This window comes from Denticeps clupeoides, chromosome 20, assembly GCF_900700375.1.
Source record: "Denticeps clupeoides chromosome 20, fDenClu1.1, whole genome shotgun sequence".
In the NCBI taxonomy this organism is placed as follows: Eukaryota; Metazoa; Chordata; class Actinopteri; order Clupeiformes; family Denticipitidae; genus Denticeps; species Denticeps clupeoides.
In genome coordinates this window covers 6,018,214-6,034,901 of record NC_041726.1, presented here as the reverse complement: position 1 = coordinate 6,034,901, position 16,688 = coordinate 6,018,214, and the positions used below count along the sequence as shown (strand labels likewise).

At 44.2% G+C, this 16,688-nt stretch overlaps 1 protein-coding gene across 2 annotated transcripts in view; it reads left to right on the top strand.

Annotated features, from left to right (window-relative positions):
• Positions 1 to 2,224: 2,224 nt before the first annotated feature.
• The window catches only part of col11a2 (collagen, type XI, alpha 2), a 31,281-nt gene continuing 16,817 nt past the window's right edge, over positions 2,225 to 16,688 (top strand). The window contains exons 1-8 of one of the 2 annotated variants that reach the window (XM_028963812.1): positions 2,225 to 2,639; positions 6,811 to 6,972; positions 8,089 to 8,299; positions 8,602 to 8,761; positions 8,877 to 8,999; positions 11,404 to 12,213; positions 13,506 to 13,634; positions 15,352 to 15,573. In XM_028963812.1, the coding sequence (XP_028819645.1) occupies positions 2,522 to 2,639; positions 6,811 to 6,972; positions 8,089 to 8,299; positions 8,602 to 8,761; positions 8,877 to 8,999; positions 11,404 to 12,213; positions 13,506 to 13,634; positions 15,352 to 15,573 (1,935 nt within the window). In that variant the 5' untranslated portion in view covers positions 2,225 to 2,521. The remainder of the gene's footprint in view (positions 2,640 to 6,810; positions 6,973 to 8,088; positions 8,300 to 8,601; positions 8,762 to 8,876; positions 9,000 to 11,403; positions 12,214 to 13,505; positions 13,635 to 15,351; positions 15,574 to 16,688) is intronic. The other variant, XM_028963813.1, reaches the window with a different exon arrangement.

Here is a 16,688-nt window from a genome sequence, read left to right as displayed (position 1 = left end):
ACACACAGATTTGTTTTACTGCTAAAGAAGGCTGCAAACGCTCCCCGAACAAACAAACAGAAAAAAACTTCCTCCGGCTAGCTCCGTTTTCCTCCTTCCTTCTGCCTCCCTCAAGCCTAGTTTCTCGGTAATTGGTTAGCTGGGCGTGTTCGGTCCAATATCACGTACACAACTCATCCTCTGTCCTTCTCTCCCTCTCTCGTTCATTCTCTCTTCCCCAGCCGAGGTCTACCTGTTTTTCGGCTTAAAGCCCGCAGTAAGTGGGTGTACCCTATTAACCCCCCCCTCCGCCCTTTGTGCACCCATGCACATGCCAGGCCATTTCCTCCTGCCCTGCCTCTGATCTATTTCGGTGCATGGCAGCAGGGTAGGGTGTGTGTCTATATATATGTGTGTGTGTGTGTGTGTGTGTGTGTGTGTGTATGCGGTTTGCAGCCCAGCCCAGTAAAATACAGACTTTTCAAGGAAGTCCGCAATATAATCTGCTCGCTTTATTGTAATTACAAGGTCCCCTGGTCGAAAATAGCCAGGCTGCCCATGAGCACTTGCTCTATCTGTCTGTGTGCCACTCGTGCCTGGAGACGAGGCCAGCGCTCGGTTAACGTTCTTGGCTGGATGACGAACGTCCAACGGGTGTCGGGACCTCTGTTCGTTTGGGTTTGCTCGCCACACAACATGTGCTCCTCATCCCAACCCTAAAATCCGCCACAGACAAATTAGTAGCCTTTAATGGATTTGTGTTGAAGCTCTGGCACTTTCAAGGTGCAGACCCTTCTGTGAGATGCTGATGCTGACTGGTGAGTTTCCCATGGAAGCTTCTAGACACCACAGGACGGCTTCCCTCATCATGTGTCCTAACAGCCTTGTTGAAAGGCGTTTACGTCAGCCCGTGTTGCGACGAAGGTCACGGTCGCCGCCCATCTGTGTTGGCTCGTCCTTAAACCCGCTCGGTTCGGGTTTATAACATTTTAACGGGGCAGAGATGGTCACAGCTGAGCTTTACTGGGGGAAAAAAGCACTTTTCACCGTGTGAAACGTCCCCACCGTGTGCTGGGAGACATCCATGCCACTTGGCCCACACGATTCCCATGCCGTTTTCCACAGGGGATAATAAAACTCGGGTTTGGTCGGGTTTTGTCCATCCCAGAGCAGGTCGTTGATTAAGTGATTAATTAAGACGCCACTGAAAACAGAATTGTCACTGGGTGCCAAGAGACTCCCCGTTTCGACGTCTCTATCTTGCTACATTGGAAGCTCAAAATTGCATAGATTTTATGTCCTCTCTACTTTTGTGAATTATTTGTTTTTTTATTATTATTTTTTTATATATATATTCTGAAGCAGTCTGTCCTGGACGAAGACCTTGCTTGTGTGGTGCAGACTGCAGTGTGCATGGCGGCAGGCAAAAAATAGCAGAGGGAAGGTAGGCCTGTCCCCCCTGTGCAGAGCGAAGATGAAAACAGGGAGAAATGAGAGGGAACCAGACCGACCGAGAGGGAAAGAGCATCAAAGTGTGATTATCCTTAATTAGAGCCTTCTGACTTACACACCGCCTTTCAAGGAAAACGGCTGGAGCTGCGTCAGCCTGGCCAAGCCATGTAAAAATGTGCAGAACTTTTGAATTTACATTCACATTATTACATTTTATTCTGCCCTTTGCTTACTTTCTGACGTTGTTAATTGCCCTATTTGTTTTGTTGTTAAGTGCGACCAATCGGATTGCGGTACCGATTTGGGTGTGGTCTTCTGTCCAGCTGAGGTTGCTGATCTCAAGGTAATAAAATGTTTTCTATTCTTCAAAGCAGTTCGAATGTAAATTGCAGATTAAACTTTTAGACTTTTAATAGAACATTATATTATGTTCTATTATCGTTATTATCATTACACACAGTTTTCTCATTGTGACCATCAGGTTGATTCTTGGCCTGAGATGATTATCATTTTATAATGGGTATTTTGGAAGAAAGTCTATAACGCAGTATTAAAATCTATCCATATTTTTTCTTTATCTTGGAGGATAACGGGAGAGCAAGGTTACATTTTATTGATCATCAGATGATGAAACGACGTTCAACAATTATCTGCGGAGGCTGCAAGCGTCTCCATCTCCTCTTCGTTTGCGCACGTAGCGTACGTGTAACCTCCCGCCCCTCTGCGCGCTCTCTCTCTCTCCCTCTCTCTCTCTCTCTCTCTCTCTCTGTGCGCCGGCTTTTCGCGGGACGCAGTAAGAAGGGGGGAGAGAGGAAGAGAGGGACGGGGAGAGAGAGAGCCCGCGACTTCGGAGACTCTCTCTGCTCTCTCCGCTCACTTTCACTCCACTTCTCAATGGGGCTTTAGCGACCGATTAATCCCCCCCTTCCCGACCCGGTTCAGCCACTTTGTACATAAGTCAGGTGAAAGGGCGGCTTTTGGTTTACTCCAGACAGGGTGGCCTGGGGATAGAAGACAGTTCGGTCGGAGCTCCTTTCGACTCGAACCTGTCCTGCCTCGTTGTGTCAGTCAGAGAAATAAAAGTAAAGCTATGGATATTCAGCTTCGCCTGTTCCGGAAGAAGCGGAGAGCGTGGCGCACGGACCTCTCCAACTTTGCCCTGGTAACCCTGGCACTCACCCTGTGCCAAGCAACCCTGGCTCAAGAAGGTAAGACCGCTACTCCTTCTCTGTAGTTATGGCATTACCGGTAAAGCCTGCAACCCGGTTATACTTTTAAAAGTAATACTTTAAGTACTTTTTAAAAAGTAGTGATGAAAAAAAACGCTTGCGCTTTTACGCACACGTTCACCAGTCCGACAGGTTGCCCCCACGGTTATCTAGATGAAAAATATGGATCTATTCGGACTGGGGTGCAGACAGAAATGTCTGGAATCGCTCGGTTTCGAGCGCACGGCCGACGGTGGACCGCGCACCGGCAGGTGCGAGGACACTTGGCCACACCTGCGGTGGCACTGTTCCCTTCTTCGCGTCCGTGTCGCGGAACAAACGGAACGCACAGCGGAGCGTTTGCCATGTTGCCACATCCCAGGCGGGGCCATGGGGTAGGACGGTGCTGGTCTCCTGCCACACAGTCACTGGAAACGCATTTCGCGTCCATCTGGCCCGCTTTGCTTTCGAATATCCGGGATAGTCAACTGAATACACTCATTGTCTCCATATTCCTCTATTTATCCACATCACATTTTTTTTTGTAATAATATTATAGACGTGGCTTGCAGGAGGCCTTTTGCGCCCCTGCCCCCGTCCTCTGTGTATTTTGGACGCGCCCTGAATATTTTCGCCTGTCATGAATAGGTTATTATAGAGCGCGGTCGATATATATATTTTGGTGAGAGCGCCTCCCGAAGAGAGAAGCAGGGAGTGAATAAGGGGGGGGGGGTTATACAGGTAACCTTTGTGTGGACTGATTTTTTTTTTTTTTTTTTACGTTGAATGTTTCCTCTGTGTACATTATATGTCGCTGTGTATAATTCGTTTTACAGTTAAATGTGTGAACGCCTTCAATCGTGATCCGAGGGATCTCAGGTGTGGCTCGGGTGGGACAGAAGGGCACATGCCCCCGTCACCCACGTCCGTGGGTACTTATATTTGTGGGCGGACGTAGTTGGTGGCCTTGCGTCAGTAAAGAGAACGAATGAGGTTGGTAGCGATCCTTATCGAATTACATCATCTCATTATGCGTTATAATCATCAACAGGATAAAGATCCTCAGACTTCATTTGAGGGTCGATGCCAGATCCACTGGTTCATCTTTACTGGTCTGCAATACATAGTTTTTTTTACTTATTAAACGAAATTGGCATATTTATCGCTATTTTGAACCATAGCAATTATCACAAATTCGCTTTGAATAGTTTTAGCTGGGAAAGTCACCAGTGGTCACCTTGCCTGGCCTTCAAATTGACCATTTTTACACGTGACGTGACGTTCTAAAAAAACATCTGGACGGAGGAGGCGTGACCCGCGTCAGCTGGGTGGCTCGGTGACAGCGACACCCCGAAAACGTCGCGCACCCACCTGGGCGAGCTCCTCTCGCGAGATCTGGCAACCCCGCGGCAATGAAAGCGCGCTTTTGTGGGAGGCTCGCCACGGGCGGCGGGCGTGTTTGCCCGACGTGGATGTTCCTCGGCCCCCGATTCAAAGGGCCCGTCTGTCTCGTTGCGCGCAAAGCCAAACACTCCGTTACCCCCACTTTCCCCGGCGAGGCGTCCTGACGCGGAGCCGCGGAGGTGAATGGGGGCTCTGTGCGCGGAGGAAATGCCTGGAATAGCCGGCGGCCCGCTCGTCACCTGATGGAGACCCGTGTCCACACACACACACACACACGCACACACACTATCATTCATTCATTTATTAATTCATCTACTTGGGGGTACATTTACATTTGTTTGGTTCCCTGAAGATTGAGGTTGTGTGGTGATGGTTGCTGAGGTTTTAGGCCCCTAGGCTGCAAGCGCTTCTCTTGGTTCCACAAATTGGGGGACGTTGTAACAGGAACTGGATACGGGAGTTTTCATTTATGGTCAAATAGATCAGCGAATCTCTTCTCCAGACAACATTTGGCCGTAGGCCGCACTCTATAAAGTGAATTTTACCCAGGAGAGGCGCTCAAATTGCATGGTGGACACTCATGATCGCTTTCTCAGGGGGTGTATTTAAAGAAGAATCATGTGCAGATGGTCTATACTGGCCAATAACAGTTGGGTTCTTTAAATAAATGGCGGTTTTGCATGGCGGTTATAACACCTTTAAAACCAGACTGCAAGGTGCAGCATCATCATCATCATCCTCATCATCATTCCTCCCCTGGAATTCAGTTGTCTGCAGCCAGAGGGACTTTCCTCTCTTAAAGTGGGTGTCTTTCAAGCACAGCCGTGATTGCAGCTTTTCACTGCACTTTCATGTCCCTCCCATAAGTTTTTTTATTTTCATAAATGTTTCATGCATTTAGACGTCCTGATGTAGGTTTGAGCATTAATATGTGTGAGTACTCACATCAGAAAGGATTCATGAATGGAAAGAAGCTGAGCTTATGTGAGGTGGCGGGGTGATGAAAATACACTGGATTTGTGTAAAAAAGGAAAGTTTCTTATACACGGGTCCTGTGGTCTGAGCATCCGCCCAGGAACCTGCTAGGAGCCACAGCTGGCACCACATTGGCACTGTGGTTGGAGAAAACAGGCGGAAATATTAATGTAATAGTCAGGCCATGTGAGGTCTTCTAGAGGTCTTCTCTATTTTTGAAGATGCTTCTGGAGTGAATATATTTTTTGCCATGTACAGATGGTTTTCAACCTGTACTTGGCCAACTGTTATAGTAATATAATTTTATTTCGTTTATAGTAGTTATAGTCGTTAAGCATAGATGATATCTCATAACCTCCTGTTACCGTGGTGCAGCTGTGATGATGGCTTTTCTGTCTGTGAATGTGGGGCATTACAAAAATATCGTAAATATAGTGGATCGGGATGCAAATTATAAGCTCCAGTCTGAGCTGTACTCACATGCCTAACTGCTGTGGTTGGCAGTGGAGCGAGAGACGTTGGCAGCACGCTTTTTTTTTTACTCTTTTTTTCCGTTTTAATTTTTCCTCTTTTGTTATTTCTTCCGTTTATCATTTGTTTCCCTTTAATGGATTTTTCTTGTTGTAATATGTTGAATTTTTTTGTCTCGTTTTTTTCAGTCTAGCTTTCCCCCCCCCTGCAGTAGCACCGATGTGTGGATGTTAAGGCAAAAGTTGTAAGGTCAAGGTGTCAGATGGTCGGTACGTCTGGCATTTGACAGATATGCTAGAGGGTGTCTAGAAGGCTGGAAGTGAATTTTCTCACTGTCTGTAGTTGTCTCTCGCTCGCCATGAAGGACGAGGACACAGACTCGCTCTCCCTAGTGGCCAGTGGGAAAAATAGCACAGACCTGCTTTGGTTTCATGCTAGGAAAGCATTTTACATATATACATGCATATATATGTACATAAAAAAAGATATAAAATCAAATAAATGAGTTGCTTTCCTAGCATGATATATATGTCCTGGGTTTTTTTTATTCAATTTAAATGGCTGGGTTGTGTAATTGCTTATGTGGTTCCTTGATATATTTATTCTGCGATTGTGGCCAGTATTTGTCAGGAAGACCGATGGAGGGGCGGTGTGATGGGAGGGTGGCCCGAAGCTTTAAACAGTGACTTGCATTGTGTGTTTTCATCTGCAATCTGATACAGTTGTCTGGATCTTTGCCACGAGATCTCTCTCTTTCTCTCTCTAGTTGTCTTTCTGGCAGGTGATGCAGTGTTGAGATTTCATTCCTGAGACACATATCACATAGACACCAATTAGCCAAAAGCTCACATTTGATTTGGTCGAGAATGTGATGTGATGATGGCTCCAGCTCCAAACATTGGCTGCTCTATTGTTTCCCCGACATTCAACCTCGACATTTTGATCCCCCGTGTCTTTATTGCTCACCTTGTGGCGTTAGTTCCTCTCAGCCACCGCAAACATCTCACTGTATGAAGCACTCTATGCCGTCTGGATAATAACCACATTAAAGGAGTCAAATCGGAGGCCTAGTAAAGAAAATAAACCCAGTAAAACTGAAGTTATTAAGCTGTACAACGCATCGTGGCCTAGTACTCACTGTCTGTGCTCAGAGTGTCTGTAATGTTTCCATAGTTACACCATACCATCTTTTCTCCATACATGGCTTCTTATATTCCATAAAGCAATTTAGAAATAACCGCGTATTTGAAAGAAAAAATAAAAAGAAATGCTGAATCTAACTGAGGAGCTGAACAAGTGCACTGTTTTGTCTTTGTTTTAGGTCCCGTGGACATCTTGCGGGGGCTTCAACTCCAGACGCTCCCAGAGGGCGTACAGAAGGTTCCGGGCTTCTGCACCTCTCGCCGCGCTGGCAGCCCTGACCATGCGTACCGCATCTCGGAGAAAGTTCAGATCTCGGTCCCCACCGAACGGCTCTTCTCAGGTATCCGCTCCTTTCATTTTTAATATCGCATCGGTGCGATTGCAGCGCTGAGCAGCAGCGGGCCTGGCTGCTTGGCCTCTGTTTGCCCTTCACTCTTGTGTTTCTTTTGTTTAGCGGTGTAAAGATGCAGGCCGGCCTTATTTCGGTGTAGATGTTTGTTGGGAATTTTTATGGCCCCAGTGGTTTCACAGTCTTTCTATCCTTGGTTGCTTTGTTCTGCGATTACCCTCAGAGTGGGTAACGGCACAGCGAGGCGGAGCAAAAAAAAGATCGTTTTGAGATTTAAACATGTAATTAGATTTCCGAGGCCCTTTCGCGAAGGCAAGAGATATGTACAATGCTCTAACCAGCACTTATGTGGTTGGAGAAAGGAATTCTGGAGAAGCCAGAGACCAATTTTGGCTAATTTATTTAGATTGTTTCTTTTCACTCTCATACCTGTTGTGAAACGCCCACATGCATTATGTGCAAAGCTCCGGTTCAGAATTTTACATTTTTATAAACTTTTCTCATGCACTGTATTTACATGACAGTAAAAAAAAAAGCTGAATCATACTAGATCTAACTCACCCAGATAATGTTTCTGCACCGAAACACATGCTTCTGCACCTGGAAGTGACAGAAGATGCCGCATCGTCTGCATTTTGGTTCCTCACTCACTCACCGTTCTTTAGCACTTAGTCCTACTCAGGGTCAAAGATGCCAGAGCCAATCCCAGGACACTGGGTGCTGGGTGAACACACACACACACACACACCATTGGCTGAAACACATATGAACAATTTAGAGTCACCAATCCTGTGTACATGCCTTTGGACGGTGGGAGGAAACCGGAGAACACAGGGGAAACCTGCGCCGACCAAGGATTCAAGCCACGTCGCTAAGCTCCGCCCTACTGTGCGGACCCACGATGTTCCTTTCATTTGCAAGGCACGATGCACAGACATGTAGAGCAGTCCAATTCACCACTTCACATCATGCCTATGGGTGTGTTTGTTGTTTTGGTCTGTTAGGTCACAGGTCAGTTGGAAAAAGCAAAATGCTATAAAGCTGAAAGGAAGCATATGGCCACATCAGTGAATATGTACTGACTGTGCTTTCTCTCTGCTGTTTTAGGTCAGTTTCCAGAAGACTTCTCCATCATGGCCCTGCTGAAGGCCAAGCCGGGGATGAAGGCCTTCCTGCTGTCCATCTACAGTGAGCAGGGCGTCCAGCAGCTAGGAGTGGAGGTGGGCCGCTCGCCCGTCTTCCTGTACGAGGACCAGAGCGGCCAGCCCCCTCCCGAGGAGTACCCGATCTTCAGCGGCGTCAACCTGGCCGACGGCAAGTCAGTAGCCTCCAACGCTTGCACCCCACCACCCCGCCTCTCCTGTGCTGCTTCACAACTTGCCAGTCTTCAAGACTTTATAAGCCTTTACATTTTTTTGTGAACTTTGTTGTTATCTGCATTTGACACCTTGCTTTTGCATGCGAAGATATAACAAGAAAAACCTGAAAAGCTGTACTGGTTCCAGCTTCCACCTCTCCATTGTAGAAGGGGAGCCACAACAGTTTGAACTTCTTCAGAACACGTCGCCAACTGCACACAGGTTACCAAAGAACCCTTTGCCGTTCTACCTCTTCCTGTAGGTGGCACCGCGTCGCCATTTCTGTGCAGAACAAGGAAGTCACCTTGCTTGTAGACTGCAAGAAACAGATGACCATGACGCTGGCCCGGGGTGACAACCCGAAGCTGGACACCAAGGGCATCACCGCCTTCGGCTCTCGCCTGCTGGACGAATCTTTCCAGGTCAGGGATCAGGGTGCACCGATGGGAAATAAGAAGAGTTTGCATGTAGTGCATGACCTATGACATAAATATGACGCAACGCTTTGTTCAAGTCCCCTCTGCTTTTCTCCTACAGGGTGATATTCAGCAGCTGCTGTTGACCTCCGACCCTCTGGCTGCGTATGACTTTTGTGAGCACTACAGCCCTGACTGCGACTCTCCTCTGCCCAGGACACAGTCCCAGGACCCCAACTCTCCTGTGAGTATCCCCCTAAAGCCCAACGCTACACGGGAAACACGACGCACCATTGTGTCCAGGTTAGCCAGCCTGACTCCTGCATGTGGGTGTTCTGCAGCACCCTTGGCACCGGAGTTGCATTTGAAGTTGCCTGGTTTACTTGGGGATTCACGAAAGATAAAATGTGATCCCACATAAATCCCCAACATAAAGTCTGGAAATGAAATGATTACTGGCTAGTGGTAATAATTATTTGGGTTTGTCTTTACACTGTAATAAATGAGAGCAGTTAGTAATGTATGAATTAAAAACATGTGATCATCACCCATAGCAATAGAATCTAATTCGATAAGAAAAAGCAGTTTAGTTAAAACGTCTTTAAAAAAATAACATGAAAGTAAAAATGACGATGTTTCTATATAAGCCCGTGTACCCTGCAGCCCTTTAGAAATTGAGTTGGAATTTGAATCAGTGAGCTGAGTTCAGTTGCATCGGTAGCCTTAGAGCAGTAACGTTACCCGGAATGACCTTCGCTCATCAGACCAACTGCCCATCACAGTGCTTCATCTGTCCATGCAATCTGCGCTTGTATCCATCAGCTATTCAGAGCATCAATGGCGAGGATGCAGACATATTCGTCCACTTTTCATAGCACGGTTGCAGCTCAGCTTTGCTTTGTCACATCTTTACTCTACATTTTTTATTTATTGCCTACAAGCCTCTCATTTGTACTGTGCCTAAAATATCAACTGGCAACCTTTAAGAGATTTTAATAGAGGAATACTAACAGTTGTCTTACTTTCAGCCTCTTTTGACATCCCTTCATGCATTAAATGGGACTAAATGTGCTGATTTTATGTCCACATTTGTTAAAGTCTCTCAATGTCTCATGGGTGAATTCTCAAGGATTGCTGAGTCATGACTGAGTCATTCCGCTGGCTTTTGCTTTGCGCTCTTGTTATCCGACTACTTTCTTTCCTCCTCTTTTGTGTTCTTCTGCCTTCTCTTCTCACATTTGCCATTTCTCTCCATACTTTGATGAAGAGCAGGATGAATATGAATTGCCATTTTATTATGAAGAGGCAGCCGACACTGCCCTCCCATCTGCACCTCCCTCCCCCAGAATAAGGGGTTCTCCTAACCAGGTAAAGGGGGACCAAGAAAACAACAATAATAATAATAAAAAGAAATGAATGGGTGAAGACACAGCGAATACATTCACTATGTCATTATTATTTAATTATCTTTTTTTTCCAGACAGTTAAGAATGACAGTTTTACTTCAGTCTCTCCAACATGCCACCTTTTCATACTCCCGCATTATTTCTGGTGTTATTTGTTCCAAGCAACTATGACATGTCACTTTGTCTCTCGTCCTGTCGTACACGTCCCATTAACATCAATTACATGGTTGTCAATGTCACTGTTTTGTATGTTGTGTATGGTTGTGTAATTGTGTGTTTGGGGCACTGGGGGACTGATTTACTGAGGACACCTCTAAATTCAAATTTACTCCTCTAAATTCAAATTAACTAAATGTTTGACTTTGCTAGAAACAACTATAAGGAGCTCTGTATTTAACCATTTCCTGTTTTGCGGAAAGTTCATTTCAATGTCGACTTTGTGATGAGTGTTTCACTCTTTGCTATATTGCCCTGCCTGGTTTCAGGTGCACAGTTCCTTTCTTATCTTTGATTATGCAAATCTGTGTATATGATTTAGTATATCCATTTTTGAGATTTGGCCAATGCTGCTGCCTGTCTGTTGTTAACACTTTACTTCAAGTGATTGTATGAGCAGCAGTTACACCTTCAGAAATGTTGCCTGATGTGCCATGGAGTCTGCTGTGAGTGAAGTCCATGAAGAAATAATCCCAAATGATTGGACGGGACTAAAGGCACATTATGCACCATTTATAGATGACTGTTGAAATGCGGCCTGAAGTGAAGTGTTAGAGTTCCTGGCTGTTGTATGAATGCAGCACTAGCTTTACTTGAGCAGATTTCCCCCCCAGTGTCCCTGCAATCCGGAAAAAAAACTGAAAGGTTGCTTTTTTAATATGGAGATTGACATTACTGGAGAAAATGGCACCATTATGGCTAGAGTTCATACAATCACCAAAACAAGTGATTTCCTTAATTGTGAAAGCATTGATAGGTTTGCTAATATCATTGCATTGACTATTGAACGTTTGCTGTATCCAGTAATGCCAGAAGAGTCTCAGTCAGTCACCCAAGCATCACTCAAAATATAAACCTTTGTCTTTCTCTCTCCACCTGTCCGTCCCCTTCTGATTTCACCCCCTCCCATCCCCTCATCTCTCCTTGTATGTGTCTTTCTGTATCTCACATCACTTGACTTCACCACCACCACCACCAAAAAAAATAAAATCTTAAACTAATAAATCTGATAAATATGTACAACAGACTAGCAAGGCCAGCAGTTTTAAGGCCAAATCTGCTCCAGCCAAACCAAAACCTGTTCCAGCTAAACTTGCACCAGTGAAGGCAAAACCCGCTAAGGCGGCTAAGCCAATGCCAGTCACAACCAAGCCACCTAAGGCTAAGAGGGCACCTGCCAAGTCGGGTCCAACTGTGGTCTCCAAAACGAAACCATCTAAAGCCAAGCCTTCTGCAGCACAAGTGCTCTTGTCAAAGATAAAGCCGACTGCCAAGCCTAAGCCTGTTACTGTCCCCAAAGCAAATGTCAAGGTGGCTAATGACAAGAAAAAAAATGGTGCAGCGAAAGTAAATGGCAATGCTAAAAATGGCGAAGCCAAAGCCTTTGGAAACGGTAATGGCAAGACCACTGTAAAACCAGTGGTTAAGGAGAACAAGGACAACGGCAAGGGGAAAGTCAGTGGTAATGGCAACGGCAAATCAGTCAATAGCAAAAATACACCTGATAAAAATGGCAATGGCAAGGTCAGTGGAAATGGGGCAAAAACAATTAAGAAAGTAGAGCCCCCCAAAACAGCTAGTAATGGGAGTAAGAAGGAGAAAACACCCATCACAGCTGCTAAGCCACAAAACACAGAGCCCCCCATTACCAAACGACCACCCACAAAAGTTACACCAGCCACATCAGTGCCTACATCTCCCAAGACACCGAAGGTGCCACTAGATGTCAATAACGTCAAATCAACCACCAAAAAATTCCCTCCCTTCGGCAATGCTGGGCTTGCTGGGACCGTCATGCCTTCAAAAGTGAAGAAACCGACCAACGGTTATCTACAGGTACAATTAGAGAGCCCGTGTTGGCTGTCCGTAGGTTTATGTCCAACTTGACCCTTCTGGGGACCATGTTTCTCTCCATAGAGATCTAACAGTTCAACAAAAGGCATGTGTATGTGTGGGGTTTACAAAATCTCAATATCAATCCATAAAAATCTATTCAATTTAATAATAAATTGTACTTAAAAATGTATTTAATAGACCTCAAGTAAGACCAAGTGTTAAAGTGCTTGGTGATTGACAAATAATAATAGTGTGGAAGTTCCCAATGGCGACAGCATGGTCCTCAGAAATGGAGTTGGTACATACTGATCTAGTCCTTTTTCCACCGTGTCATATATCATATGATCTACAAGATCATTAGAGACAATATGATATAGCGGTATTCCAGAATCTGAAGTGTTGCGCATGACTATCTACACAGTCTTCTGTCTGATCTCCTGTTACTCAGAACCTGCACTCAAAGCCTGCACACATCCTGCTATCTCTTTAGCTAGTGATTACTCCTAAAAACACAAAAGCATGTGATTTCTTTAAATAGCGACTAAATAGTACAAGACGTTGAACACCAAAGCAGTTTTTTAGGCAGCTGAACACAACTTTCAGTTCTGTCCCTGCACTGCCACCTTCTCCTGTCCCTCTGTGGAGTTCCCGAGATGATTTTATTTTGTTTAACCGTTCATAAAACAGTCTCACAGAATCGAATCATTGCGTGCACTCTGAAATTGACCTAAAATCTGACATTTGTAAATTTTACCAATGGAAATTGGTAAAATTTGCCAACATAGTATTCTGTGAGGCTGTAATCTGCAATTATGTACTGTGTTCATGAGATCTACCCATTTTAACAGCAAAAAATTTTTTTTGTTTAAATGAAATCATTGTGCTGCTGAGGTGATGAGGTGATCTTGATTTAAGATGACCAGAGAAGTCAAGGGAAGTCAGTCAAGTCAGGTTTTGGGCTTCTTTTTAACCAACTCTCCATAAATAAACCTTGGCCTCTATTAACTCACCTGTAGTGTGTTGGGGAATTTTCGTCCAGAAATTCCTGCTGGGATTAGATCTTATTGAATTACACAAACCTTCCGAATGGCAAGGTTTGTGTGAAGATCTGTCTTGAATATTACAATCTTCTTTTTGACTGACAAACATGTCTTATGTGCTCTCCTGTCATCTCCTGTCGTCCTTTTAGCACAATAACCATTATCTCATTCTAACTGCTCTCTTTCTCCCCAAATCTGCTCAAACTTTCCCATGATCCCAATCTCACCCCCATACTGGTCACACCCAACAAGGATATCGATCCTGCCTACTCAGAGGCTGGTCCCACCCCCACAGAGATGGATTATTATTACACCTTAGAGGAAGAGGCCAGTCCACAGCCAAAGCCTGAAGTGACTGGAAATGAAGCAACCATAGGCCAGGTAACCTACATTAGGTCCTTCACAGCTCACATTTTATAGTTTAAATTTTGAGCCATGCGGCAGGATAGGTATATCAGAACGGTGGAGGTGAGCCCAGTCCCCTTTAGCTGCATCTAGTCACGTTGTAGTTCTTTTGGCAGAGAATAACATGTAGTATCTCAGCATTTCTAACCATTACTGCCATTTTTCATTAATGTCTTTGCACAGTGACTAGTGTCATGAGAAGCCAAATTGGACACTTAGTCCCAGCTCTTCTCATGACCTAGAAGTCACTTACCATACATTCTAATGTGTTTTTTTTGGCCTGAATACAGTCCTGCAAGTTTGTTAGTCAGTACCAAACTGATACCTTAGTCAGTATCAGTTTGCAACAAATGAGCTTGATTTAACCTTAGTCACTAATACAAGATTTGCTCTTATATCAAGACAATTACTTGCCTTTGAAGTAAGAATAAAGATCTTGATTATGAAGGAGTCACATAAGAATGTATTGCCATACACTTTGATTTAATGTTATATTTAAAAACTCACCTGAATATCAATTATAATATTTCTTGTATGTCAGTAGCTAAGACATTTAGCCCAAGGAGTTATTTTACACACTGGTGGTGACTGAAAGAGCCACAAACTGTGGTTCATGACGTGAAATATACATTATTTTATTTTTTATGTCTAATGAATTAATTGCTTCAGTGCCATGTGTCAAGGTAAGTCATTTTGTCTGATTTTGCATATAGCGAGATGCTTTTAGATTGGTTAATGTGAGTGATACCGTACTTTTCTCTTTGGGTGGGGTTCATGCATGCACTGCCTTTGTTGAAAGAAAGCAAGTGCCTACAGTACAAAAAAACAGACACTGAAAGAGGGTCACATATCCGATTAGAAACAGAATTGTCCATGGCGTAAAAATAATATTTCACAACTAAATTAAATCAGCGCACACCAGTTAGCCTGCATCCAATATCAAAGTCAAAGGATACTTGGCGGTACTCCTAGCTTGTTGTCAGACACTGATGCCTAGCAATCGTTAGCACCAGCCAAATCGAGAGCTAGCATGGTTCTGAAAAATGGCAAATCATAGCTGAAATGCACAGGTCTAATCTACGCGGCAAATATATATCAATGAAAATGAGCAGAACTGCTTTTTAATAAATGCACGCATTTGTATTGTTGGAAATCAGGATGCTAGCTAAGTCACTTGACTAGCCAAACTCTAATATTGCTGGCTAGAAAATGGGACTAAAAATGTACATAAATGAGATGCAGTTTGTCTAAAAATATTACTGTCTTGCTAGCTAACTTTTTATTAGCAAGCTAACAAAGCTAGTTATGCTGTTAATTTTAATGTTGAAAAGTCAGAAATACCTTGTGCTATTACTTTACATCTGAAGTAGTAAAAAAAAAATGGGTGAGTTTTTGTCTAGTGGCTTTTTTTTTTTAATGAAATATGTTGTGACCATGACTCTGTGAGTCTCAGTCTTCTGCAATTAATATGAACTGTTTGTTCAGGGCTACATGTCTTGTCCAAGCTGTTTTGTGTGTAAAAATGGTTAGAAATTATTAATAAAAAGTGTCCCTCGACCAGTGTCTGGGTTTTTTAGCACAGGTAAGATTTACTACTGTCTTAACTTACCTTCTTGCCTTTGTCTTTACCTATTCAATACAATTTCATCACTGCCTTTTTCCCCCCTACAAACCCTTCCAATGGTAAACCCAGGTGGAGGAGGCAGTGATACATGAGGAGCTAGACATGCCCAAGTCAGGTGGCGAGGGGATATCTAAGTCTCCAGATGAACCTTTTACCGAGGAGTATGTGCCCGGTGACTTTGGCATGAAGGAATATGACTATTCCTACAAGGACTACCATGATCCTGCTCCTGAGGTGGAGCCTGAGGGCAAGATGGGACCGGCTCTGTCTGCAGTGACAGACGAGGGAGGCGTAAGTGAACCCACTTTCCAAAAACCCCCAAAAAAAAAATCCTCATTTCACTCTTCAGGTGCACCGTGAAATAGGATTTGTGCCATGCAGTCTGTACACAATGCTGTACCTACGTGCATACACTATGGGGCTTGATTTACATGAGCCTGTGCCTTGGTCACTTGTCATTTTGGTTGCCATACAGACAGACTGAAGAATGTGTCCTCATCTGAACAAGAGCAGCACAGTGTGTCTGCTACATAGGCTGGGAAATTTTATCAAAAGCATTTTGCCACAAAGCACAATTATGCCGTATGGTCTCCAACCTGTCAGTGAACCAGCAGCTGCCTAAATCAAGTCTCAGACCCAAAGGACAGTTTCTTGGTCAACATTGTCATTATATATAAGTGATTGCCGTACCTGAATCCATTCCATTGGCTTCACACTTTTATGACAGGGCTTCCTGATCCTATTGTAGATGACCATCTGACAGAAAGATTTCTTTCCAAACATGGTTGCAAATTGTGTGTAGTAATGTATGTGTTAGTTCAAAAGTACAGACGTTTGAAACAAAAAACATTCTGTCCAGGAGCTGGGTTCGGAAGCCCTGTTCATGACCTATGCAAGGAACTGTTTTTATTTGCTTTAAAAGTCATATTTTGCTTTTAAAGAGACACAGATCTCTTTAAATGTAGTAGAATATCTGGAGTAGTTGTGTGGTGCCAACGTTGCACCACTCGATGCCTTCCGTTGTAATGTTGGCGTGAAAGACCTGACATTAGAAGGGAAAAGAGTGGTTCTTAGCATTATAGTGGATCCAGTCACAGTCCTCAAGTGAGATCTTGGACAATGTCACGCCACTTGGACAATGTATTCTAAGGCTGTTGAGCTGTGATTCACTATGACATGATGTCTAATTAAGTTCAAGTAAATCCAGGATGGTCCCTCGTTGGCCACATTGGCCCAAATGTCTGTTTTTTTATAGCAAAAAGATTGTTTTATATTTGGGCCAATATGGTATCTTCCCATTGCAGTAAGGATTCTTTGGTGCTTGTTCAGATAGTGAATATACAGTAGTTTGACTGAGCAACAGCAAGTACCTCTTCAGTGCTTGAAAGCTGATTTAACAGGTAAAA